The 27,848-nt window shown below is 36.8% G+C and overlaps 1 protein-coding gene across 2 annotated transcripts; it reads left to right on the forward strand.

Moving 5' to 3' along the window:
• cldn19.L (claudin 19 L homeolog) lies at window positions 1–26,675 on the forward strand. Of its 2 annotated transcripts, XM_018224573.2 has the most exons (5): window positions 1–543; window positions 14,243–14,407; window positions 16,192–16,276; window positions 19,317–19,466; window positions 26,564–26,675. In XM_018224573.2, exons 1-5 carry the CDS (start codon window positions 321–323, stop codon window positions 26,604–26,606), a joined length of 666 nt encoding a protein of 221 aa, XP_018080062.1. In that variant the 5' UTR covers window positions 1–320; the 3' UTR covers window positions 26,607–26,675.
• The last annotated feature ends 1,173 nt before the right edge of the window (window positions 26,676–27,848 follow it).

Genomic DNA, 27,848 nt, shown 5'->3' on the forward strand with positions numbered 1-27,848 from the left:
CCTGCTTAAACATCAAGACATTAGTGTGTGTATTTTTTATGACTGCTTTGTCCCCTGAATGCCCTAGAGATTCATTGATGTGTGAATATGAAGTTCTCAGCACCAAATTGTGTCTTGCAGGTACCACCAGGAAGAACGCTCTAATCTGTTGATACAGCGCCTGACCATCTTTGTAGCATCCCTCAGCAGGGAAAGTGCACTGCAATCTACTGAGCAGAACTTAGTTGACCCACGTCTGTCTTCCACATCTTCTGAATCCAAGTGGATCCCTTTTCCCTTCTTGGAAACACAAGGTCAAGGTTAACAAAAAAAAACAAACTATGGCAAATTCAGGATTCCAGCTGCTTGGGTATTTTCTTGCATTAGGAGGTTGGATTGGCATTATATCTACAACAGCATTGCCCCAGTGGAAGCAATCATCCTATGCAGGGGATGCCATTATCACAGCAGTGGGACTGTATGAGGGACTCTGGATGTCATGCGCTTCTCAGAGCACTGGGCAGGTGCAATGTAAAGTCTACGACTCTCTGCTTTCCCTGGAGGGTATGTAAGGAAGTGGCCATAGAATTAATGGCCTGTACTGTTGTGTTTATGCGTTTTAACATTTCATAACAAAGTTTCTCAGCAACAGACTTTATATATACCAGGCTTTATAATATGGTTAAAATGAAATAAAAAAAAATATATATATATATATATATATTATTGTCAATATTTAAAAACATTGACAATAATAAAATAATAAAATTGTTTCTCATTTTCACTGCATTAAGAAGCCCCGGAGTGAATCTGTTGCTTAGAAACTTTATTTATGATATATAAGACAGCACCCAGGCATATGCTGATTATATGTTGGAGTGCACCACATATGGGACTGTGTATTTATATATACACTCTATTTTTAATGTTTAACTCCTGAATACCTACATTTTAGTACTGTTTAGCAGGAAAGTATCACAAATTGCAACGAGTATACACTTACTAGATTTTAGATTATAGACACATCTTATTTTTACTTGAGACATTCCCATATTTCGGCGCATTACAGATAAATAGGTTTCCAGATAAAATATCCCATGCCTTTAGCTGTAGTTTCCATTAGTCCTCCACTTGGATGAAGAAAGGGTATTTTCACATTGCTACAAGCATTATGTGCTTCCAAAAGGACAAAATACTTTTCATACTATTTTTCACACCTGCTGACATTTATAAAGATGATTTAAATAGTTTTTAAATACAGGGCTTAGGGTAAATGTCATATTGTTGGAACTCTATAACCAGGTACTTTGCTTATACCATAGAACAGCTATGACATCATCAGCGACATGATTACAGCAACATTATTTATGGCACAGTATAAGTGTTAAAGGGGTGGCTCACCTTTAAGATTACGTTTTGCCTTCTTCTTCTGACTATCTCCAGCTTTCAAATTGGGGTCACTGATCCCATGTAAAAACAAATGCTCGACAAGGCTACATATTTATCACACACTTTTTATTACTCATCTTTCTATTCAGACCCTCTCCTATTCATATTCCAGTCTCTCATTCACATGAACACTTGGGGGCAAATTTACTAAAGGGTGAAGTGCACTCCGGCGATTTACTAACGGTCGCTGTCATAACTTCACTAGCGAAGATGATAGACTCTAGCGGTACTTCGCTCCCTAACGCCATACGAATGGATGTAACTATGCATATTCACTAAGATGCGGATTTTACTGAACGTTACCTCTTGCGCCAGACTTGCCTTTGCCACCTCAGACCAGGCGAAGTTCAATAGAGTAGATAGGACTTCCTCAAAAATAGTCACAAAAAACGCTGGCGTCTTTTCCTTTTTTCAGGGTGAAGCTGGGTAACCGGCTTCCCACCTTCATTTCCTAGCATATGGCACATAAAATATACAGTGGGCTCATGTATAGGGCATAATAACAACTCTAATTTATATTATTAAGTTTTCCTGGGCTTGTGTAGTGTAATATATTTGCTGCAACATATACATCCATTCAACTTTAACTTCCCGCTGTATGCAAATTAGGCAACATTAGGGCAATTTCATTTCGATTGGTGCAGTAACGATAGCTTTGCCAGTGTTCAGAGCCCTGGATGCAAGTTCTGATTTTAATGAATTATCGCTGTCCTGACGAATCTACGCCTGGCGAAGTGTTGCGCTATGAGTGAAGCCGTTGCTGGCGAATTTTCGGAGGTTAGTGAATTTGCCACATGGTTGCTAGAGTAATTTGGACCCTAGCAACCAGATTGCTGTAATTGCAAACTGGAGAGCTGCTGAATAAAAAGCTAAATAACTCAAAAACCACAAATAATAAAAAATGAAAACCAATTGCAGATTGTGTCAATTGAGTATAACCCTCTACATCATACTTAACGTTAAATCACAACCCCTTTAACATTACGAGTGTTATCTTGAGTATTTTATATATATATATATATATATATATATATATATATATATATATATATATATATATATATATATATATATATATATATATATATGTATATATATTTATATTTGTTTTTTGCTTTTGCTGCTTAGTATGAATTTATGGTAGGCACCATTACTTATAAATATGGAAAATGTTAGAGCTTCATGGGTCTGCATGGATTTCAGTAGTTCTCCTTATAATGTATTTTGAATATAATTGTTGTCATATTTGCGTTACACATAAAGAGGCAAAGGTGAGCATGGTCATTAATGTGTGAAGAACATTGCTTGCATTTCATTCTTTGCCCAGTGGGATGCGGGTTCTACTGCACAAACAATTTGTAATCTTTTCTATTCTAACATAAGCAGCTCAAGTGCAAGGTAAATCTATGGAAAGAAAATGAGAGGAGGGAGGAAGGGAACAAAGGATCTGTTCTGGGCAGAGATGAATCATAATCTTCTAGTAGGGAATGTCACAGTAACATTTTGTTCCAAAGTACCAGGTTTCATTTCGGTATGTGTCTATGAATATGGGTTGAATGAGTTACGTGACTACACATGTTTTTAGTTTTAACATCAGATAAACTGCTGGGCATTGAAAGGATTTCTCTTTTTCATCTTAAGGTGGCCATACACGGAGAGATCCGCTCGTTTGGCGATGTCGCCAAACGAGCGTATCTCTCCCCGATATGCCCACCTTGAGGTGGGCAATATCGGGCTGATCCGATTGTGGGCCCTAGGGCCCAACGATCGGATCCTAACGGTGGCTTTACAGGCGGTTGGATCGCGGGACCGCATCTGTTGCGGCCACGATCCGATGGGATTTTTAGTCCCATCTGATCGAGATCTGGCTGACTTTCGGCCAGATCTCGATCGGGGAAGCCCGTCAGGGGGCTCCATAAACGGGCCAATAAACTGCCGACTCGGTCTGTCGGCAGGTTTTATCGGCCTGTGTATGGCCACCTTTAGATATGACATTGTATCTAAGGAAATCAAGATTACATTTTAAGTATAGCTATACATAACCATGTTTTCTTACTTTACATCCAGTTGAACAGTATATGATGCAAATATTTCCTTACAGACTGCAGAAACTGAACTGAGAAGCCAACGATCGCATGAATCATGGGAAATACTAAAGGCCTCTGTAGCTTCATGGTACAACACTGTGCTTTATCATACAGATATAGTGGCACAATTGCTGTGTTTTTCTGTTCATTAATTCTAAGGGTGATGTAAAAAAAAAATTGAGATGCATGTTTGGTGGTGCATTGCAATCCCTGTACCCTGTTTGGGGAACATTGAAATACCAGAAACTGCCAACAGCTGCTTCTGTTAAAATCTGTGGAACTTGCATAGCTCTTGGCACATGACATGGGGTATTGTGAAAGACATATCTATGTGTTACCTACTATGTATCGCATGAGCCATGACATTTCCATGGCATTTGGTGGGAATAAGATGCCAGCAGTTTAAGTTTTATTCATCATAGATTTCCCAAAGAAGAATGCAAGAATTTTTTCACCCTCCCCTCTCTTCTGTGAATTTCAAGGTCCCCAAAGCCTGGACCCACTGGGATGTTTTCTATTTCCCTGGGGGGTCTTCTCACCACTGCACCTTGTCTCAGAAAGATCTTGTTTGCCAGAAGTCCATTGGGGAAAAGCTTACTGCAACACTTATTTCATTAAATGCAAAAATGCCTTACAGACTTCAGGAATGTTTTGTACAGCTGCCTACCTTATCTACTGCATCCATATACCATAATGTCTTCTTTTGGGATCCAAGAGAGTGAACTGCACCACCTTTTCCTATCTTTCTAATTTTTTTCCTATCTTTCTAATCAGTCATTATGTGTCTCCCATGCCTGCTTCACCTCTTCACTTCATAATTTGGTATCTCAAAGATTTGTTCTTGGACCAGCTCCCAGTCTATAGTACATAGTCTTAGTCAGATCATCAGCTCCTGGATATTAGCATCTTCATTTATGATCTTCTAAAACGAATGCACTGCTCTTGCACCTGTTCCCCCTGTTCTCTGACAGTCCCTTCACTGGCTGGCTACCTGCCATACACTAAATAGACATCAAAATTCTTGTACCTATGAAAAAGTACTTAACAATATTGAACCACGATACATCACTCCATAAATTACAGCGTTACCCTAGACATAACATTTACTCTGCCTTTTAAGTTTTTCTCTCAACCACATCATTATCTCTTCACATTCCCACCTCAAGGACTTTTCCCATGTTGTATTCATCCTTTAGAATTCCTCACACTGCCCCATGGAGACAGTCCCAGTGCTTCCTTGCCTTCAAATGCTCCCCTAAAATCCACATCTCCCTCCAAGCTCTAAATGTAAACCATGAACAACTCGCCCAGCATACACAACCCCTTTATTTTTCTCCCACAAACACGTATTATTAGTTTACCAACTTTCACTGCACACTTTAATCTAATTATAGTCCTGATTCCCTGATCAGGAAGGAAAGGAGCTAAAATCAACCCTGTCACCTTCCATTGACTTTAATGGTAAATATCTTGCACTGCTGGCACTTTCAGTGCAAAGACACTTATTTGAGAATATTAGGCTGCATAGTTTCAGTTTCTGTCACTGGCAAGAATTTGACTTTTTATGTCAGTGGGAGATGGCAGGTTAATTTGGGTAGAATACAGTAGCAGATTTTAAAAGTTATATTTTCTGCATAATCTGCATAATAAATATATACTAAATTGAAAATACTTTTTCTCCCAGGAATCAAATAATTAATACATAAATGAATACATGAATTAATAATTAGCTATAGAAGTGGAGCTCAACCTTCCAGGACTTTACCGCAAAAGATGTCAGGTGCCAATACTGGAAGAACCCTACCTTGCATATGGGTCAGTATAAAGCAACAAAGACCCAGTAGATCAGTGATAAATGATATATGATATATTCAGCCCAATGCTTACATATACAGGCAATGCCTCTGTGATCTAATCATAATGAGAAATGATAAAATATATTTTTCATTTTACTAAGCAATTTAAGCAGTAAAGTGACGGATAAACTATGAAAATGTTTATTGTTTTCAAAATCTGATTCTATAATATCCTATTGATTGATCTAGGGGAAAATACTGCCACATCTACTGTCCATGGAGCTGTTAAATGAGAATGGAGTGCAATTTGCAAAATTCAGATGCCAATGAACAAGTTTTTTACCCACAATTAATTATTTTTTTATGGAGAATTCTAGCATAATAATGGGCAGGGCTGGAACTAGGGGTAAAAGAGGCACAGGGGGCAGAAGAAGCACATGCTTAGGACACAACTGTGAGGGCGCACGGAAACATACCTCTTCTGTAGCCAACCCCTAGCCCATGCCCTTATCCCCCACTAGATGCTAATTGTTAAGCACCCCCTGTACAAATTAGGATTCCATGGACAAATTGGACACAAGTTGGGCACACTTTTTTAGCAGCATTTTTATACACGTCAGTATTTCAGGCTCATAGATTTAGCTGCAGCAGTGGACACAAGCTGCTATGGGAGTCGTGGAATTACTACGAGTAATGGTTTCCTTGCATCCATGTATACAGTTACATACAGTTCATCAGGGCAGGTAGAGTTCATGTATGGATTAAGTACCTTTGTGTTTGTCCCATTTTAGAGCTTTTTTTTGTGTTTGTAAATGAACCCATGCGTGCTTATAAATTCATTGAATAATTTATATCCCTTTATTATTATTATTACAATTTCATAGAAAAGGTACAAAGTGATGAATTACATTTTGACATGATTTTTGTTACCAAGAATTGATTTACATCAAGAAATTTGAGTTAAGGCAATTATTTGATCTGGATTGAGTAGAAGGATTTTAAACCAGTGGAACTTTCAAGTTAGGTTTGCTACTCAAAAAGCTTTTACATGATTTGTTTGTATGGATCTATAATGGACAGTGTGAAATTTCACTAATGATTAATAAATGGAAGTTCAATGTGAAGGGAAGTGCAGTCATATTCACTGATTTTTTATACCCTTTACTGATACAAAGAAAATATATTTGAATGAAATTCCTTCCTTCTGGCTCAAAAGCTGGAGTCATTCGAGGGAGCCAGAAGTGGCATGTAGGTGTTCCTACCTAAATCGACAAATTATGGATTCATGTTTTACACACACACAAATTCTCATGTGATCATTATCATCATATTTAACTACTTATTGTAAGTGTCTGACTCTGCTATTGCTAAAATATATGGATTAGCACTGGAAGCAGGCAGACACCTAAATGTCGACTACTTTGTAATCCTGATTTTCTTACTAAGAAAATCATTTTCTTTTAAGAGTTTTGATATTTAATAATCAACCTGTCTACTAATTGATTACATGAGAATGTAACCCAATACCCATCCATACAGGACTATCATGTACTTTAGCAGCAGTTTTCAGGTCTGGACAATGTTGATTAACAATCGGAAGAAATTTGACTTTCTGTTCAATCAATTTGATAGGGATCTATTAAAGGATGCACCGAATCCACTATTTTGGATTCGGCCAAACCCCCGAATCCTTTTTGAAAGATTCAGCCCAATACCGAACCAAATCCGAACTCTAATTTGCATATGTAAATTAGGGGTGGGAAGGGGAGAAAATTTTTACTTCCTTGTTTTGTGACAAAAAGTCACACGATTTCCCTCCCCCTTCGGACTCGGTTTGGCCAGGCAGAAGGATTCGGCCGAATCCGAATCCTGCTGAAAAAGGCAGAATCCTGGCCGAATCCTGAACCGAATCCTGGATTCCGTGCATCCCTAGATCTATTTAATTGATTTGATTCTCACATATCCTGCAGGATACCCTATTCAACTTTTAATAAATCTGTCCCTCGTTATTGTTAAAAATTCAACTAAGATATAATTAATCCTCCTTTGAGTTAAAAGAATCCTATTTAACATTTAAATGATTTTTTAGTAGACTAATGTATGGTGATCTAATTACAGAAAGATCCCTTATCCAGAAAACCCCAGGTCCTGAGCATTCTGGATAAAAGATCCCATACCTTTATATCAGTGTCTGTTAAAATAATACAACCTTGCTAACCGTGCAAACCATTTCTGTATGGTCCTGCAAACTCTGTGTGGACTTGTGTTTACAAAGTTACATGTTTGTCCTTGTTGGCTAAATATTTATTTCCTGTTTGTAATGCATTTGGCATTAGGTTTAACGTTAGTGTTGTAAATGCTCTAATGCTATCATTGGCTAAAGCTTGCCTTTGCCCCAGCCCCAAAAAAAGTCTTCATACAGACTCAAGGCAAAAATATAATAACCACAGGAGCTCACACTCACTGAACGATTTATTCTCATCGGCGGACTGCAGCATTGGGGGCCCACCAGGGTTGCAACTCCAAGGGCCCCGCTCACAACCACCAGTGGCCTCGCTCCTCCTCTTCTTTACCCCCCCATACCACACATGCATGTTGCATCCAGCTTACCTGATTGTTCTTTCAACTTTGAGGTGGCGGCCTTTCGGGGTAGCGGACCTGGGCTGGCGGGACCCATGAGTAATGGGCCCCACAGGGTTTTCTCCCGGTGTCCCAACAGTTCAGTTCAACCGTGGCTATAGTGATTTTTGTTCAGAAATAATCACATCTGGTGTTTTTGTCATCACTAATAGGCCCATTTACTAACATTTGAATATTGAAAATATATTAAATATTGAATATTAAATTTTTTTTATCTAAAACTCAAAAAGATTTACAAAATTTAAAAAAACATGAACAACTCTAATTCTACAGCTAAGGTTTTGGTTGCTGATTCTGAATAATAATTACTTTTAAAATTATTTCTGCAAATTAAAAATGTTTTTACTATAAGAGGCCCATTTATGTGAATTGTTTTAATTTGAATATACTCTTTTAATATACTACAATTCGACTGGGCTTTCATTAAAAAATTAAATGTCTTCTATTCAATCTAATGGTTCCGACACGAAAATTTGAATCGTATTCGATTCGTATGAATCAAATTTTTCTCCAAAAAAAACCTCGAATGTCAGGAAGGCTATTAACATCTCCAAATGGTTCAACAGACCGCTGCCATTGACTTGTACATGAACTCGGCAGGTTTTAAGTGACAAATATTAGAATTAGAACTGTTTCCATGGTCGAGGTCTGATAAATCTCACATTCAAATTTACATTCGAATAGGAAGATTAAAATTAGAATCTGTGAATTTCGAAACTCGAAAATTTGAATTTACTATTCGACCCTTGATAAATCTGCCCCTAAATGTGTGTAGGTAAATGTTGCCACAGTTTGGAGTGGTATTAATACTAAATAATAAATATATATTTTTGCAGTATGAATTTAAAAAAAAACATTGATCTCTACATTTATACATCCAATTCATGTCAAGTTATTTGTGCCGCTTCATTGCTTCCGACTCAATTAAGTTTTCAAAAGTTCTCTCAGATCTCTACTGGCAGCCACCTAAAAATTAAAATTCCAGTAAGAAAGTTCAAGCAGCTCTGCAAGGGAGGAATTAGAAAAACAAAGAGATTATTTCAGATCTCAGCGTTCCCAGAGCTCAAACAAAGGAATGTCGTTTTCTGTAATGAAGCAAAATGCACAAATAAAATCTAGTATAATTCTCTAGCCCGATATCAGCCAGTGACTTGTGATTAACAAAGACATCTTGTTAAAGGGAGCACATTCTTTTTGGCTTGATTAACATAATATAGTGCCATCTTCTCGGTGATGTTACAGACAGTAAATATTTTGTAGGCTGCAACTAAATTACTTTTATTACTACGTTATGCTGGTGCCAAGATGTAAAATATTAACTGCTAATTAGTTAGTGTTTCCCAGCAAGGAGAGAAATAATTAGCCGTGAATTATTGAGCCAATCAAGCATGATATTAATGCTGCTCAGCTCCCTATGTTTTTTCTTATATTGTATTGTTGCAGTGTAGGTTTATTTATACAGGAGAACTCTGGAACTACTGTCACCTCTAGGGATAGGCGAATTTGACCCGTTTCGTTTCCCCAAAAATTCGCCGCCGGCAAATGTCGCAGACGCCCATTAAAGTCTATGGGCGTCAATATATTTTTGTCGCGTGGCGCCATACAAGTCTATGTGCGTCATTTTTGCTGAGAAACAGGGCGAAAAAATTCGCCCATCCCTAGTCACCTCCTGACCAGGCAGTTGCTCCAGGGTGCCCTTAGTTTCCAGCATCAGTAGGCACAGAACACTTGCACTGAAGGAATCAGGAACAGACGCCACTTGCATACCTGACATCGGAAATGGCGCCAGTTGGACTTCTGCATAATCACATCCAATCTGCTACAAAATGCACATGCAGTTGTATTCATTTTGGCCGAAAAAATAGGGTCTGGCAAACTTCGGAGCTTTTCCCGAAAACTCTGAATTGTTCGGAGTCTTCCATAAAAACTACAATTTTTTCAGAATTCTTTGCGCCGAAACCCTAAAATCATTGGGTATCGGTACGGACATCAACGCAGATACTGGGACCTTCCCCATTGACTTATAAAGGACCTTGAGAGCTTTTAGATGCCGGGGTTTCAGATTTAGAGTTTTTAGTCCATCGGACTTTAATAAATCTCGAAAAATTTGTTTTTTTTTTGCTCCCAAAACTACAAATTATTAGAGGTTCGGATATTTGGACCTTGATAAATAACCCCCTTAGTATGATGTAGAGAGTGATATTCTGAGACAATTTGTAATTGTTTTTCAATTTCATATTATTTGTGTATTTTGAGTTATTTAACTTTTTAATTCAGCAGTTCTCCAGTTTGCAATTTCAGCAATCCGGTTGCTAGGGTTCACATTTCTAGTGGGTAAGATGATATTATTAGAATGCATTATAAAATGCAGACGCAAAGTAGGTTTATATGTGTCAGAATTTGTACAGGGCATGGGATCAGGAGGGTTTATAAGCAAATATGAGGTCAGTTTATGGTCTAATGGGGTTATTAGGGATGCACAGAATCCACTATTTTGGATTTGTCCCCTGAATCCTTCACAAAAGATTCGGGCGAATACCGGACCGAATCCGAACCCTAATTTGCATATGCTAATTAGGGGTGGGAAGGGGAAAACATTTTTTACTTCCTTGTTTTGTGACCAAACGCAATTTCCTTCCCGCCCCTAATTTGCATATGCAAATTAGGATTCGGATTCGGTTCGGCTGGGCAGAAGGAATTACAGGGCAGACAGAATAGAAGTCATTTTAGAAAAACTCAAAAGAAATATCTCTTTACAAAGAGTGTTACAAAGGATGGGCAAATAAACAGAAATAGGAATCAACCAGAGCCACAAGGAGTCAGAATTAAAACAATATTACCAATATCACTCTTATAAATCTCTGATCATCTTTAAAGGAGACACTTTAAAGGATAACTCTAGCCCAAACTATTTGTTAGACTAAGGTTCTGCAACTTCTATCCCACCACGCCTACATTTTGAAGAAATTAACATCTTACTGACAAATAGTTGATGCTGTAATTGTTTTTCATTTGTGTAAGTAGCCAAAAAATCTTCTGATGATCATCTGTACATTGGAGGGATATTAAAACTAGTGATGGGCGAATCTCTCCCGTTTCGCAGAAAAATTAGAGATTTTCCCACAAAATTTGCAAAATATCAAAAAATTCTAGGAAAATTGTGAAATCAGAAAGTTTACGAAAAATTCACGAAATTCAAACGTTTTCACGAAAAAATTGAGCAATTCGAAAGTTTTCACTAAAAAAATCGAGCAATTCGAACCTCTTCTCGAAAAAATCGAGCATTTCGAATGTTTTCACGAAAAAATCATGAAAATCGGAAATTGACGCCAGCAAATTTTCATGGGAGATTCGTGAATTTATTCGCCGGCGGCGAAACGCGGGATTTCACCGCAAATTCGTGCCAGGCGAATTTATTCGCCCATCACCAATTAAAAGTCATTGAGGAGTTTCACGGTGACATAAAGACATGAGGCACAGACTGACTTTACATTAGGCCATTTTAATGGCCCCAGCGTGCCCGATGGTTCCATTGACTGTTTGGTATGACATCATTGTTGGATGAGAATGTGGTCCATAAATATGTGTTGTAGTAGATAACTACATACAAAATATTGTGGACTAAGACTAAGAATAAGCCCATAGGTTTGGACAAAGCACGCAGAATATTTATCTGCAATATTAATCTGAGCTTAAAGGTAGCTCATTCTTTTCATACAAACTGTTGTATTCTCAGATGATGTCATTATCATCAGTAGCACTATATCTGTATCTGTACTACAACTCCCAGTTCTCCTTCACAGCCTTTTCTCATTTCATATGGGAAGTTCATTGATGTACAGCTAAAGGATTATTTGGAGGCCATCAGAAGCTAATATTCGTATAATGGTACTTGTGGTTGTATTATTCATTATTTCAGAGCTGTTTGATAAAATTAGGATTTGTAGTCCAGTAACAGCTGAAATACTGCAGGATGGATGCCATTGTTTGGTACAATCATAAAGCTCCTCTAAGAATCAACAAGAGTTCAACAAATGGCTTTGTATAGAGTCATTTTGATACTATACCTAGGTTTCACCCAAGATGTCATACTTTCTTTCTCCAATCTGTTTGCAGGGGTCTGTCATTGTAAAACGTTCCCCCCTAATTTTCCCAGATTCCAGGGCTGTAATTTAGACCCTTACAAACCATTTTTAAATCTCTTTACTAACTCCAACCACAACCTTTATAAACATATTTGTCTTAACCTGATAAACTCTGCCTTATTGTTATATCTTAAAGAGATACTAACACCAGAAACCTTTTTTTACATCTATCATACCACTGCCTTTGCATATTATTTATAATTTTGCCATAAAAGTAATGCAAATACTAAGTCCGTTAGCATTAGAATCTCTAATTGACAGGTTGAGAAGGGACAAGGCTGGCAAAACAGTCAGGTTTAGGAACTTCAAGTAACAATTACTTATAAAGCAAACCTTTCAGTCAAAAATGATCAGCATGACCACCATGTTGCTTTGTTTTATATAGTTAAGATTAGGAATCTCCAACCAGTGTATATCTAGATGCTTCTGGTGTACTAGAAGTCTTATTATCTTGTTATAATTATTATTATGTTATAACTCTGTGGGATATCACGGAATTCTAATGTTCAGGAACATCTTCAGATTAACAGTTTGCATATCTGCGTTGCACTTTGGTATTTAGCAAAAATCTGCATTGTTACAGTGGTTACTAGTTGTTAAATAAGTACAATTATGTGTCTCATAGTGTAGGATATGTAAAATATACTGCTGTTTTAAATCCAGATAAATATTTTGCTAGCATTCTCAGAATATCCAAATGTTGCTTCCGATGTCATATTGTTAAACGTACTGTAAGTTCTTGGCAAATCTGCTGAGCAGTACAAAGGTGGGATGAACAAGGAGCTTGTTCAAGGAACAAATAACAATATCCACGAAACAAACAAGCCATCAACGAAAGTCCCTTACATTGTCTGGCCAGTTGATTAATACAGAGAGTTGTTTTCAGACTTTGTTTATGAAATTCATTTCATTTTACAGTAATTGATGAATTGAATTAAAATTTAAAGGGATTTTGTCATGCTTTTTATGTTTTACTTTTTTTATTTCTAAATTACACTGTTTACATTGCAACAATGTATTTTTTTTAAACTAACAAATGTATTTTTTTTAGCCATAATATTGGTGTGGAGGCAGCCGTCTCAGTGCATTGCACCTGATCCTGAGCTTTGAGAAGGAGCCAGCACTTCAGGATGGAACCGCTTTGAGACATCTATTGTTTCTCCCCTTTCCATTGTATTATACCACGACATGGGCCGTGTTTGCATTGCTAAAAGCCCCACCTAGTGGTAGCCATGAGAATAGCACCCAAGCAGGAAAAAGCAGGGTTTTTAGCAATGCAAACAAATCCTTCATCAGAGGACTCAGGTAGCTGCTATCTGCCCATTGTTCTGTTGATAGGCTGGTGATGGGCTGCTGTGGGGGGTAGGAAGGGAGGAGGTGATATCACTTCAACTTGCAGTGTAGCAGAAAAGAGGCACATGGTTGGGTCACATGGACATCATGTCTAGTTCCATGCCAAATATAAAAATAAAAAATAATTTTGCTCTTTTAGAAAATGAATTTCAGTGCAGAATTCTGCTGGAATAGCACTATTAACTGATGCCTTAACTGTTTTTCCATGACAGTATACATTTAATTAAGTTCTGATTTGATGAGACAAGGAAAATCTCCAAACTTCCAACCATTTTATTCATAGAACTTTAAGATTTGCCTAATTCCTTAAAATGTAATAATTTTATTTAATTATTCATATTCACCAATTGTTACTTGAGCATCCACTAAGGCTGCTTGGCCATTCACTCCCCATATTTTCTTAACTTATTCTGTTTCGTATTTATGTTCAGTTGTAGGCTGGCACAAACCGGACTTCACTCCAAAATATGATGCAGATAAAAAGTAATCTATTTAACAAAAAAGAACATCTCAAAGGGTAGCCTTACGCGTTTCGTGCTTGTGGGCACTTAGTCATAGGCCTAGTTTGAGACCACAAAGTGGAGGAAATATTCATGGCTTTTCTAAGTGTTCCTTATTTTGAATGTAAGTGGAGTGCAGTTTGTCCATTTACCCAAAGCAAAAGGACATGAATACACACAGGTGAACATACTGTAAAATCTGAATAGGATGCAGTTCAGACTTATCAAATAATAACACACGAATGCTGAACAGTAACTCAAACTTCCACTCATCCTGTCTCTCTCTTTTTTAGTTCACATCCAGACAACACGGGCTCTCATGGTGGTCGCCATGCTCCTGGGATTCGTTGGTATTATAATCAGTGTGGTTGGAATGAAATGTACTAAAGTCGGTGATAACAACCCTATTACAAAAAGCAGAATTGCTGTCTCTGGGGGAGTCCTTTTCCTGCTAGCAGGTAATAAATGCATGCAATTTTTTACAAAAAAAATCAACATTGAAAGAATTTATTGTGGACTATAAATGATGGAAATGCACAGAGACATTTTGTGCATACAGCTACTGAAAAATGCCTTACCCTTTAAGCAAAGCAGGGATTGTTTGTCCATATATTGCAATATATTTAAGCTGGCCAACTACGTCAAAGTCATTCCATATCTGGCCAGTCCTATGCTCAATTTTCATCTGATTCATTAAGAATTCTATTGCTTCATTATACATTTTACAAAGGGACTAAGTTTTACCTGCAACTTACTTGCTGCTTTCAAAGTAAAACGCCTAAACTTGGCTGCCCTTTTATTAGACACCAGTGGGATCACCTGACTATAGCTGGGAAGGGTGGGAGCTACAACATGGAGCTGGTCACTGCTCCTGTATAACTATAACAAACAAAGGCGTAGTTGACCAGCTTAAATATATTGCAATATATGGACAAACAATCCCTGTTTTGTTTAAAGGGTAAGGCATTTTTCAGTAGCATTATGCACAAAAAAAGACCAGTAACACTGGGATTTTGCAACAATCAAAAAGGTGTATTAAGCAAGTACATGCAGTCAATATGATGTTTTGGTCCCTAATGGGACTTTTCTCAGTATACAGTGATTTGCTGATGTATTCAGGCAAATTTAAAAAACTTTTAGGGCAATAGCTTAGGGAACTATTGCTGTTATTTTGCTGATGTGCTATTTCCAGCTCACAGTTGCCCCTCCACTGGCCTAAATAGTAAACACCTGAATTCTAGCAATGCACTCACAGATCATTATATTTTCATGTAAAAATGTGGCAGCGAGATGAGAGCAGACAGCCCGAAATGACTGAAATTGTGGGAAGTGAATTTTCTTCTTGATTTTTTGAGCAGGTGAAATTTTTAAACAGGACAGATCATCTCATGTATTCAGCCAATTTAGAAGCAAGTTTCATGGAATTAAAAGTGATATTGTTTTAAAAAAAAATAAGCATTTTTATTCAGTGTTAATTATCTAAGCCTTTCTCATAGTTTTAAATCAAATCTTTTTCATTTGGAAGATTACCGAATCCTTGCTTGTCATGGCACTGCACAAAAATGTACATTTAAGTAAAATAAAGTATAGAGAAAATGGGTCAATTCCAATGCAGAAGATGAACAATTGGGGGCACATTTACTAAGGGTCGAATTTCGAACTGAAAAAAACTTCGAAATTTGATCATCGAATTGTAGTAGTTCGATATTCGACAGTCAAAGTTTTTTTGGTCCAATATGGGAATATTTGATCGAAGTAAAATCGTTCGATCGATCGACTTAATTTAAACGAGCGAACGATTTTCAAAAAAAAACTTTGACTTCTAAAAACTTAGCCTAATGTTGGCTATAGGTTCTAGGATGTCCCCATAGGTTAACATAGCAATTCGGCAGGTTTAAGGTGGGGAAATGTCAAAGTCAAAGTTTTTTAAAGAGACAGTACTTTGATTTTCGAATGGTCGAATATTCAAAGTTTTTTTAATTCGAATAAAAGTCGAAGTCGAATTTGACGTATTCGATGGTCAAAGTACCCAAAAAATTACCTCGAATTCGAAAATTCACTTCGACCCTTAGTAAATGGGCCCCTTAGTCTCCATTTTTGTTTACATCATTTAAATACATTATCTGCCATAATTACAGTGTTTTATCCTATAATTATGAAACTAAATTTACATCCTACTATGTGATTATGAACACAGAAAGAACGTTGATATTGCTCAAACTGTGCCCTCCATTCCTTTCAGGTCTTTGTACCTTAATAGGAGTTTCATGGTACGCAACACAAGTCACTCATGACTTCTTCAATCCCAACACTCCAGTGAATGCGAGGTAAGTGGGACCTACTTCTTTGTTTTGGTCCAGTCTGTTTAGATGCCAGTCAAAGTTCCCTTTAATTCCTTCTCGGCTATGTGCGCAAAAAAAAATAAAACATTTTATGAGCACATTTTAAAATTGTATGCATATTTTTAAAAACGGTGTGCTCAGAATAAATGCAAAATGTTGTGTTTGAAATTCTTTGTGCGCACCACAATTTGGTACACTAGTAAGAGTGATAAAACAGAGATTTAAGAGCGGGGTAAATAGCCCCTCTTTCACCATTCACAGACACTGTCCCACAATCCTTTTAAATGGAAGAATAGGAGAAATGTTATATTATAGTCCCCAGAAATAAACTTTCATAAATTCACAGATTTTTTTCACAGTCTGGTTATCAGCTGGGAAGAGCCTTGTATGTAGCACCTCAAAAAATGAGCAACTGGGTTAATAAGGTCTGGTGGGATCACAAAAATGTGCCAGCATCAAATTATATTTGATATTAATAGCGTCATAGGTGTTTGTCTGAATGGTATCTAAAAGTGACTTGTGTGCAGGTAATACCCCATATTTAATAAAAGGTGCTAAGTTTGCCCAGGAGCAGTAATCCATAGCAACCAATAAGATGTTTGCATTTAAACAAGTGACCAGTAAATGCTACCTGCTGACATAACTAAAAGCTGAACGATCCGAATAAAAAATCCAAAAACCTCTCAAATTTAATTTTTTTGGACGTTTACTAGCAAAAAAAATCCAAAAAAACTCGAAATGTCTCAATGGCTAAAAAAGGTCCGATAGGATCAGTGCAGCTCCCATTGACTTCTATAGGACCTTGACTGCTTTTACTTGCCAACATTTTGTATTTTTTACACCAAATAAATCTCAAGTTTTTGGGGGCTGATTTACTAAAACTCAAATTTATCTAATTCAAAACAAAGTCAACCAAACGCCCTTTCACACATTGAACTCCTTTATCAATAATTTTTCTTGAAACAATCAGAGCGTCAAAAACGTCACAACCAAATCCATCATACATATCGTTCGATTTACGTTTCAGAATATTTAGTACATTAGCCCCTAGTACATTAGCCCCAAACAGAACTTTAAAAATAATAATATTTGTATCCTATATTTCAAGACTTAAACAGCAAGTTCATATATGGTCTCAATATGATTGTCCCTATTAACTTAACAACTAGTACTACAGAATAGTATTATTTAAGTATTAGTATTTATTATTAAGAACCAAGTCTTCCATCTAACTGTTCATTTGCTCTTCATAAGGATATTCTAATGCTCTAAGTCTACAAAATAACTAAGAAACAGAATACTGAAATAAAAAATATAAGCATTCAGATATAAGTAGATACGGAAAAAGAGAGAAGAGAGAGCTTTTAGGTCAACACAAAAACCAGCAGATTGTTACTTGTCCCATCTGTGCTTCTTTTCCACAGTTTTGGGTTTTGTTATATCTTCCAAAGTGTATATATTGTATTCTCTTGTTAGAAGTGCTGGACTTCACTCTGATTTCTCTTTATCATCATACATTATTATGCAGTACCTCCAAGTTACTCGGCATAGAATATCCAAAGTCCATTAACAATTTACTCACACAGCCTGAAGTTGCCATTAAGCTTTCTTATACCCCAAAGCAAATAACTTTTCTTCATCTAGGCCCAGCTACTTTATAGCAGACTGCAGAGAACTACTCAAACCATAACATCCAAACAAGAACTCTCTTGAAATCTCATTAACATTTGCTAATAAATGAAAATGAAAAATAGCAATAGGCACCATGGATGGCATGGCAAGGTGCAGGTAAAAGTTGTAAAATGTATAATGAAGCAATAGAATTCTCAATGAATCAGATGAAAGTGAGTGTAGGACTGGCCAGATATGGGATGACTTTGACGTAGAGGACAAACAATCCTTGTTTTGTTTAAAGGGGAAGGCATAATGCACACAATGTCTCAATGTCTTAAATATATTGATAATGGGTTGAGTGAAGAGGACCATTTGTCTTTGGCTATATGAACTATATGGTCACCACCGCCTAATGGTTTAAAATGTAGTGGTGAGCACAGCTTTCCATTTTGTGCATTTAAATGGAGCCAGTTAATCCATATGATCTTTTTCGAGGCATATTCTTTCTCTGAATATATTGGACTGTATGGTGTTTTTTTCCCATTTATTACACCCAGGGTCCCATTAATTAAACCTCAAATTTATCTGGTGGAGGTTTTTAAGGGGAAAACTCACATTTTCAGTGAAAAAAAACCTAAAATTTTTAGATCATACCAAAAGCTACTAAAAATCTGAATCCTAAAATACACATCTCAAACCTGTCAAGGTCATGTAGAAGTCAATGGCAGATATTACTGAAGTTGTTTCTTGACATCCCAACATTTTGAAAGTAAAAAGAGGGACAAAAATGTTTTTCCGCACATAGTGCAGCAAACTTTCTTGACCACGCCCCTTTCTGTGGCCACACCCCCTAATTACCATGTTGATTTTGCAAAATGTGGCAGGTTATGAAATTTTTATAATATTTCTCCTTATCTAAACTGTTTTTTGTGTCTCAAAATTGTTACAAAGTATCTTATTTGCACCTGTTAGCTGTTCTGGGCTCTCTGCTAAAAGCCAATTAAGTTAAAAACTTTGTTTCTTTTTCTGGCTGTTCAGTGCAGAGAAAGTAGGGACTTTCCAGTACAAATGAGGGACTGCCGGTTGAGCTGTCAAAAGAGGGACTGTCCCTCCAAAAAAGGGACAGTTGGGAGTTGGGAGTTATGATCGTGATCTGCACTGTATAATCGGGGTTTTCGTTTGCGCAGCCGAAATTCGATAAAGTCGAGTTTTCAGAGCGTCAATCGTATGATACAAATTAACATTAGATTTTGTTGCGACGTTTCGTCGCTCCGATTTTTTTAGGAATCGTTGATAAATGAGTTTGATTTGTGGCAGGGAGTTTGGCCTACTTTGGTTTCATAAAAAACTTGGATTAATTTGAGTTTTAGTAAATAACCCCCTAAATGTATAAACAATTGTTTTATTGCAGATATGAATTTGGCTCAGCACTATTTGTTGGCTGGGCCTCTGCCAGCCTGACAATGTTGGGGGGATCTTTCCTGTGTTGTTCCTGCCCCAACGAGGATAGAAGAGGACAGCAGTATTACAGACAGTCGCAGCCTTCAGCTACAACCAGAGAGTACGTCTAGCTCGCAGTCCATCCCTAAACATTCTAATCATTGTCATCTGCATGTGTTTGGAATAAGCCAATGTGCTATTATTTGGGAGTTTTTGTTTTTTTATTCAATAAAGAACAGCTCATTAACCAATTAACATGTCTGGAGCAGGTCAAAATATTAACTGGAGATGATCATAAATTGCCTAAAAACCATGTAGCATAGGTTGTTCTAATGATGTCTCAATGTTGTTATGTTTTTAATATGTCTTGTAAACAATCCTTTTTTAACTCAGGGGTTTCAATTTTGGTTCTATGTAAGGCACTGTCATATGCTGATGGGACAAGGTGATTAAACTGGCCTGCGCTGAGGGGAATGTGGTTCTCCTATGTCATAGATTTGTGACTCCTAAAGAATCACAGAACAGAAATGCTACATCCTCTTAATCATTGTAGCAAATGGAAGAAAGCTGAGTAGTACAACGATTGTCTTTTGCAAGCAAAATGCAAACATCCATCAACAAGGCCAAAGGTCTATCAGTTTATGCACATCTTATAGATACTTTTTTTTAGATATGACTCCATTTTCCCAAACATTTTGCATAAATCTCCCTATAGTTTCATTTAAAAACTAAGAGAATTTCGAGCCCATCATGGCCCATCAAGGACGCAGCTTAAACCACCAAACTATGCACTCCATAACAACTTTTTGTGCCAGCTTCTTAAAAAGTTTATTGTAGGGATGTTTGGGAGCTCTACCACTTTTCCTAACTACAATTAGAACCCTATACTATATGTACCAGCCACTGGAATCCCTACTAGACAATATATCTACATGGGGATCATCCCAGTCTTCCTTCTGTGATGTCTCATGGCACGACATAGAGTTGGTGGATCCAGTGTAATGTGTTAGCCCCCAATACTGGAACGAGTTTGCATAAAACTGGGGAAATAAAATATACTAATCTAAAGTTTGTTATGGGTCTATGGGTTTCTAGATGTGGACAAACTTTAGGCCTTTTATTGCATTGCTCTAATATTTATTTTTGTATCCTTCATTTGTTTGTGTGCATTTTTCTTGTTTTTCTAGTCCTGCAATAAATAAACCTCTGTAGAGTTAAACTACAGGATGGCTGTTAATAATTTAAAGTTGATCCTTAACTGTCTCTCTATTTTTTCTAGTAAGGCCATATATTATAGATGACTTCAAGGATTATATAGGGAACTATATGAAATTTTGCATATTTTCTATATAAAATAATTCTCAGTAGGGACCCTTCTTTACTAACATATGTGCAAAGTCAGGGCAGCGCAGTTACCCATAGCAATCAGAAGTAAAGTTGGTCTAGTCTAGTACCTTCAGATGTTTCATGCTTCACATTTTTTGGCACAAAATTTGGCTAGGTCTCACTTAGTGCATAATATGGTTACAGATCTAGATCAAACATGGCCATCACAATCATCCAGGGATATCCAACAAAGTAAATAACAATTAACCACTCATGTTCACCCGAAATGATCTTTAAGGTGCCATCCCCCTTGTGGATGTTCAGGGAACAGTGAAATGAAAACAATCCAGTTGATTTGGGTTGGTGCACTGGTACAGTATATGTTATATTTGACACCATTTCATGGGAACTTTCATTAAATGCCATCTCTTGCACTGTACAAATATAATTCTGCATTCAAAGCCTATTAGGATCTGCTATGCCATTCCAGTTACCACAAAGGTCCCATTGCTTTGGTGGCCTATGTCTATCCACTAGGATTCCTACACTACAGCGGCCTCCTAAAATATACTTTTATATTTATGGCTACTTTTTATTATTCATCTTTTATTCAGGTCCTCTCCTATTAATATTCCAGTCCATTATTCAAATCAATGCATGGTTGCTAGGTTAACTTGGAAATTGCAAACTGGAGAGCTGCTGAATAAAGTGCCAAATAACTCATAAACCTCAAAAAATGAAAAAAATGAAAAAAGTAAACCAATTGGAAATTGTCTTAGAATATCACATATTATTCGCTATCCTTACTGGGGAGTCTGTATAACTGATTCCTGTAAATCCAAGCTGAGCCAAAGGGACTTGCCCCAGTTCCAAAGACACCCACAATGTGCTATAAATATATATATCCAAGATATACGTCACAAGGCTAAATTCTTATTTAAACATTGAAAGTTTATTATAAATCAAATTAAAATGGTACATACTGACCCCACATTGCCCACAGAAATCAAAGGGGTTAACCCAACTTCCTTGACACATTATAGGGGACCAGTACCATTTCCTTTATATAATTCATTATTCTTTCAAATGTAATTCCAGTAACATTGTATCTCAGCAATTAAGTAATATAAAACATCGAATGATTCGAACGATTCGAAGTTAAAATCGTTCGACCATTCGATAACCGAAGTACTGTCTCTTTAAAAAAACTTCGACTTTGTACTTCGCCAAATTAAAGCTACTGAAGTCCAATGTTAGCCTATGGGGACCTTCCACAGCACTTTTCTAAGTTTTTTTTGGTCGAATTGAATGATTTTTATTCGATCGTTCGTTCGAACCTCTTGCGCTATAATCCTTCGAATTCGAATTCGAAGGATTTTACTTCGAGAGTCGAATTCGAGGGTTTTTAACCATCGAAATTCGACCCTTGATAAATCTGTCATAGTGTATTCTAAGTCTATACATGTTACAACCAATAAAAAACAGTCAGTTTATTATAAAAACATAATGAAAAAACATCCCTAGTCTATCAACCTCATTGATGTGCTCTAGAACATACAGAATTCAGTAGGGTCAAAGAGACCACAATCCTATTATATTTAGGTATAACATGTGACATTGAATTTATAGTTGAGTCCTAATCCAAAATAAGAATATCACACTCTACATCATACTAAAAGTTAATGCAAAGGTGAATGACCCCTTTAACATACATACATACATACATATACATATATTCCTTTGGGTGGAGATTCTACAAAAGAATCTAAATTAGACAACTGTAGTTTGGGTATAATATACAAATGAAATAAAATATTCACAAAATGATACACTGAATGAAATACACTGAAACAGAACTGCATATGTGTTTGAATTAACAGACATCATCTTAAAAACTTTAACTCATTAATAAAAGCAACATGCATCTAAAGCCTAAGGAGAAATCTGTTAAAACACCATGAAAGAAATAGATGAGATCTGAGGTAGTGCAAATTATTATTATTACAAGGTTTGAAGGAAATGATCAGCTCATGATATGCATTATTACAGTTGAATGCTCATAAATAATGAATCAGTCTAGTAGGAACGGTATTTCTAAGAAATCACACCGCGCTGCCACAAAAGAACATTGTATTACTTTTACAGATCTGATAATAGGAATAGAAATGAGTGAATAAATATATTGCTCCAATTAAAAGTAAAGCCACAATTGATAGTAGAACGTGGATATTGCTCTTATATCATTTAAAGACCCATTCTGTTGTCTGTATTGTTTATTATCAAGGATTTCAGCACAAACATAATTAAAGGCAAGTGTGCCTGAGGGTTAAATAACCCAAAGCATTTGTAAATAAAACATCTGAGCTGCTTTACAGCAGCTCAGATGTTTTATTTACAAATACTTTGAACTATAGAGGAATATTAGGAAAATAAGGGACAAAGGGACTTTAATATGAATCAATGGATAACCAGGGTGGGGAGGCAGTGTGCCAAATGTCCTGGTCTGTTTTAAGGGCCATTCAATTTACAATTTGCGATTGACGTGTGTCTTAAGTTGGCCATACATGGGCAAATTAAAGCTGCTGATATTGGTCCTTTAAACCGATTCGGCAGCTTATGTGCCCATGTCTGGGTGCTACCGACAAGCCCCCCTGATCGATATCAGGCCAAAAACTGACCTGATATCGATCAGGCAGGTTTGATTTTTCCTGCGATCCAGGACCGCATCGGCTAGTTGGTGCGGTCCTACCACCCATCAGCACCCATTCTCTTCATTGTAATCCGATCGTTCAGCCCTAAGGGCCAAGGCCAACACTTTGACCCAAAAAAAGCTGTAAAGAGATCTGCAATTGGACAACCATTTGTAATGCTTTTGGTTGCTCTGATACTGTCCATTGTCAGAATGTCAGTTTACATTTGAATTGTAAATATTCAAACTGACTGCAAAGTACAACCCCCCGAAAGTTATGGTCAGTACAGCCTGCTAGACAATATACTGTATTGTACCAGTTAATCTGTACTTGCAAAAGTCCTTCCCAAACAAGTGTCCCATAAATACAATCCATTCAACCTTTTGCACAACATAGGGAAATTATGCAACAATGAATCTCTTTGTGTGTTTCCTGCCCTGCCTTCATGTTATATTATACAGGAAAAAGCAAGATTCAGTAATTACCCCTTTCTGACAGCAGACTGTGTACGAAAATAGATAATCCTTCTATCCCAAAGGGGAGGGCAGTATGGGAACATTCAGTCCTAATTACCACCTTATTATGTTGATCCTTAAAAGACATCACACTGTTCCATGGATACATTTTAATAGAATACTATTATGTGCATTTATTTTAACTGAAAGAATAGGAATCATATCAATGTCACTCCTTTTTATAGTACTTAGTGACATATTGATAAAAGTGTGGAAAGTAATGAAGATATTTCATCAGCCATTCTTACAGACCAGCCAAGTGCAGGGATGGTAGAGCTGTGAGTAACATAAAAACTTGCACAGAACTCACCATGTGTGTAATATTACTTAAACCTGAGTAGTTTGCACAATTTTTACTAACTAGTCTGGTTTCTGCATTTGCACAGCTTATCCATGTTCATTTTGCAAGGCCCAGAGTGGTATGAACTATGTGCTTACGTTTATAAAAAGGCAACCCAAAGATTGTGTATACAGACTTTACACTCACAGGGAAATGAAGAGGTCGGCTACATGTCTTAAAGGGGTTGTTCACATTTGGGTTAACTTTTAGAATGACGTAGAGAGTGATATTCTGAGACAATTTGCAATTGGTTTTCATTTTTGTTATTTGTGGTTTTTGAGTTATTTAGCTTTTTATTTAGCAGCTCTCCAGTTTGCAATGTTACTAATTTGATTGCTAGGTTCCAAATTACCTTAGCAATGATGCATTGATCTGAATAAGAGACTAGAATAAGAATAGGAGAGGGCCGGCACAGAAAGTTAAATAAATATTAGCAATAACAATAAATTTGTAGCCTTACAGAGCATTTGTTTTTTAGACATATGAAAGTCTGAAATTATCAGAAAAAAAGACAAATGATTAAAAAAAAACTATAAAAAATCAACAATGAAGACCAATTGAAAAGTTTCTTAGAATTAACCAGTCTACAACATACTAATAGTTAATTTGAAGGTGAACCATCCCTTTAAGTTTACAAAGTTGTGCTTCATTTTAAGTATGGTGCAAAATTAAAATGGAGTGTTTATAAAAATTATTAAAGCAGCTCTTTTTTATGTCTTCTCAGTTTCCTTGTTCCCTATATAATAGCAACTAAATCCCGAGCTGAAAGTTTGTTGGAATTTTTAATGTAGAGAGCTTGTGTATAAGGCCAGAGATACCTCAGCCCTATAGCAGAAAAGATTGTAGGTAAAGGACTGCCATTTGTTGCCCAATTAAAGGGTCTTTAGCAGTGCGTGTAGCAATGCCTATGTCCTTGAGACTTATTTCTATACACACTATATAAGTATCTATAAAAATAGCACCCGCACGCCACAGCTCTGCTTTAAGGCACTATCATTGTACATGTATGGGACCTGTTATCCAGAATGCTTGAGACTTGGGGTTTTCTGGATAATGGATCTTTCTGTAATTTGGATCTTCATACCTTAACTCTACTAGAAAATCATGTAAACATTAAGGGGCAGATTTACTAAGGTTCGAGTGAATTTTCGAAGTTAAAAAAGTTTGAATTTCGAAGTAATTTTTTGGGTACTTCGACCATTGAATAGGCCATATCCGACTACGACTTCAATTTGAACAATTCAAAATCGCTCGACTATTCGACCATTCGATAATCGAAGTACTGTCTCTTTAAAAAAACTTCGACTTCAATACTTTGCCAAATTAAATCTGCCGAAGCGCTATGTTAGCCTATGGGGACCTTCTAGAGCATTTTTCTAAGCTTTTGGGATTCGAAGGAAACTCTTACAATCTTACGATAGAATCGTTTGAATCGTACGGTTCGAAGTACAATCATAGTACAATCGTACGATGCTAAAAATTCTACGAATTCAAATTTCGTAGGATTCAATTTGATGGTCGAATTTCGAAGTATTTAACACTTCGAAATTCGACCCTTGATAAATCTGCCCCTAAGTAAACCCAATGGCCTGGTTTTGCTTCCAATATGGATTAATTATATCTTAGTGCCTAGCACTGGATTCTTCACATTGTTTTATTGTTACCGAGAAAAATAAATTTGGATTATTTAGGTTAAATGGAGTCTAAGGGAGATGGCCTTTCCGTAATTTGGAGCTTACTGGATAACGGGTTTACGAATGCCAGATCCCATACCTGTACAAGCAAAGAAAGCCTATCTTGTTCCTATGGTGGGGGCACATGGCCAGGAATGCAGCAAGTTGAAGTGGGTTTCATTTTTATTGCCTTAGGATTGCTTTTACCCCAGACCCTTGCAGCAGCGCTATAACACTTGGCACAGCACCCACATTTTTTCTTACAGGTATTTACTTATCCTTTAACATATAATACCCAAACCCCCCCCCTAATTGTTTTTTAACATCTTTTAATGGCTGTATAATTCTGCAAACACTATAAACACAAGGAACATTTATCAACATTGGACAAATTTGTCCATGGGCAGTAACTCATGGCAACCAATCAAATTGTTGTATTCATTGTTCTACTTGCAGCTGGCTTTAAAAAGCTAATCACTGATTGGTTGCTATGGATAAATGTGTCCAGTGTTGATAAATGAGCCCCAATGTAATTTGATTTTTACCCATTTTCTTTTTTTTCTTGCTTGACGTGCTATATAATAAATATTTTATATGAAATCCTCCTAAATGTTTCTGAATAATTTTGTTTGTTTTTTTGTTTTCGTTTTTTGTAACATGTTCATTGTTTTTAGAATCACAAAAATGCCTGCCAAGAAAAAAGAAGAAACAAGCTAATTGTGGAGACTATCAGGATTAGACTAAACTTTCTTTGTCAAGAGACTTGGCTGCATGAAGGACAACAAAGAAGGATTCAGTTGAACATTACAGATGAACTTTTGTAAATGTAACAGCCGCTTGTGACTCATAACAATGGTTTACGAAAGAGCAGCAAATTTCTGTGTTTAGTGTCTAATTGGAAGCAGGAAGACGGACAGATATTTTCTCTACTGAGACATATTTTGAGTATGGAATTCCCCATATATTTTACCTTATCTGTTACTTTGCATCTGTGAATTTCAGAATTCTATGCTTTTATGTGATTTTCTTAACCCACTAAATCTGCAAAGCTGCAAAAAGCTTTGTTATAAACATTCTGGGTATCCGAGGAAACACCACAATTTGGTATCTAGTTCACAACAGGGTAGGCCATACCTTCCAACTGTCCCGTTTTGAGCAGGACAGTCCAGATTTTGAAAGCTCAACCCACAGTCCCGGGTTTGTTATGGAAATGTCCAGACTTTCTCGTTGATCTCCTGCACTGAACAGCCAGAAACAGATACAATGGTTCTAACTTAATTGGCTTTTGGCAGAGAGCCCAGAAGAGATACTTAGGGACAGATTTATCAACTTCTACATTCGAATAGAAAAAGACCAACCGAAATTTATTTTAGATAATCAAAGTTTTTTTTCAGGTGAATAGGCTGTTTTAGTTCGAAATTCGAATTGTACGAATCTAAAGTATCCGATCAAATTCGATTCGAACATTTTTCTATAAAAAAACTTCGATTTTTCTAAGTCCACCAATTGACTCTAGGAGGTCCCTCATAGGCTATAACAGATTTGAATCGAATTTGGACTATTCCCTAAATTTTTTTAATTAGAATTTTCACTTCGACCCTTGATAAATCTGCCCCTTAGATACTTTTGTAACGATTTAAGATAAGAAGGTCTCTTGGGGAAACTGTGATTTGCAGCTTAAAGGGCAATTTACCTTTATTAGCAAAACACATAAAAACCATAGAAATGTGTTCAAACTTTCATAACCTGCCAAATTTTGTGAAATGGACATGGCAATTAGGGGGTGTGGTCACATAAACGGACGTGGTAAAACAAAATCAATTAAATTTGTTGTCCCTCTTTCTGTTCTGCTTCCTCTGTAGTTACGCCCCTGGTTGGGAGGTATAGGGTAGGTCCTGGCTACCAGAGGCTATTGCAGTGGGTCCCCAGATCTAGAGAGTCTTAGTTTAGGTGAATGCC

The sequence above is a fragment of the Xenopus laevis genome, chromosome 7L (genome assembly GCF_017654675.1).
Source record: "Xenopus laevis strain J_2021 chromosome 7L, Xenopus_laevis_v10.1, whole genome shotgun sequence".
Classification (NCBI taxonomy): Eukaryota; Metazoa; Chordata; class Amphibia; order Anura; family Pipidae; genus Xenopus; species Xenopus laevis.

Bases quoted from the DNA above. Each gene is read 5' to 3' on its own strand.
- cldn19.L (XM_018224573.2), top strand. From the start codon at position 321: ATGGCAAATTCAGGATTCCAGCTGCTTGGGTATTTTCTTGCATTAGGA. The intron at 544-14,242 runs GTATGTAAGGAA...TCTCTTTTTTAG, and splicing joins CTCTCTGCTTTCCCTGGAGG to TTCACATCCAGACAACACGG. The intron at 14,408-16,191 runs GTAATAAATGCA...CATTCCTTTCAG, and splicing joins AGTCCTTTTCCTGCTAGCAG to GTCTTTGTACCTTAATAGGA.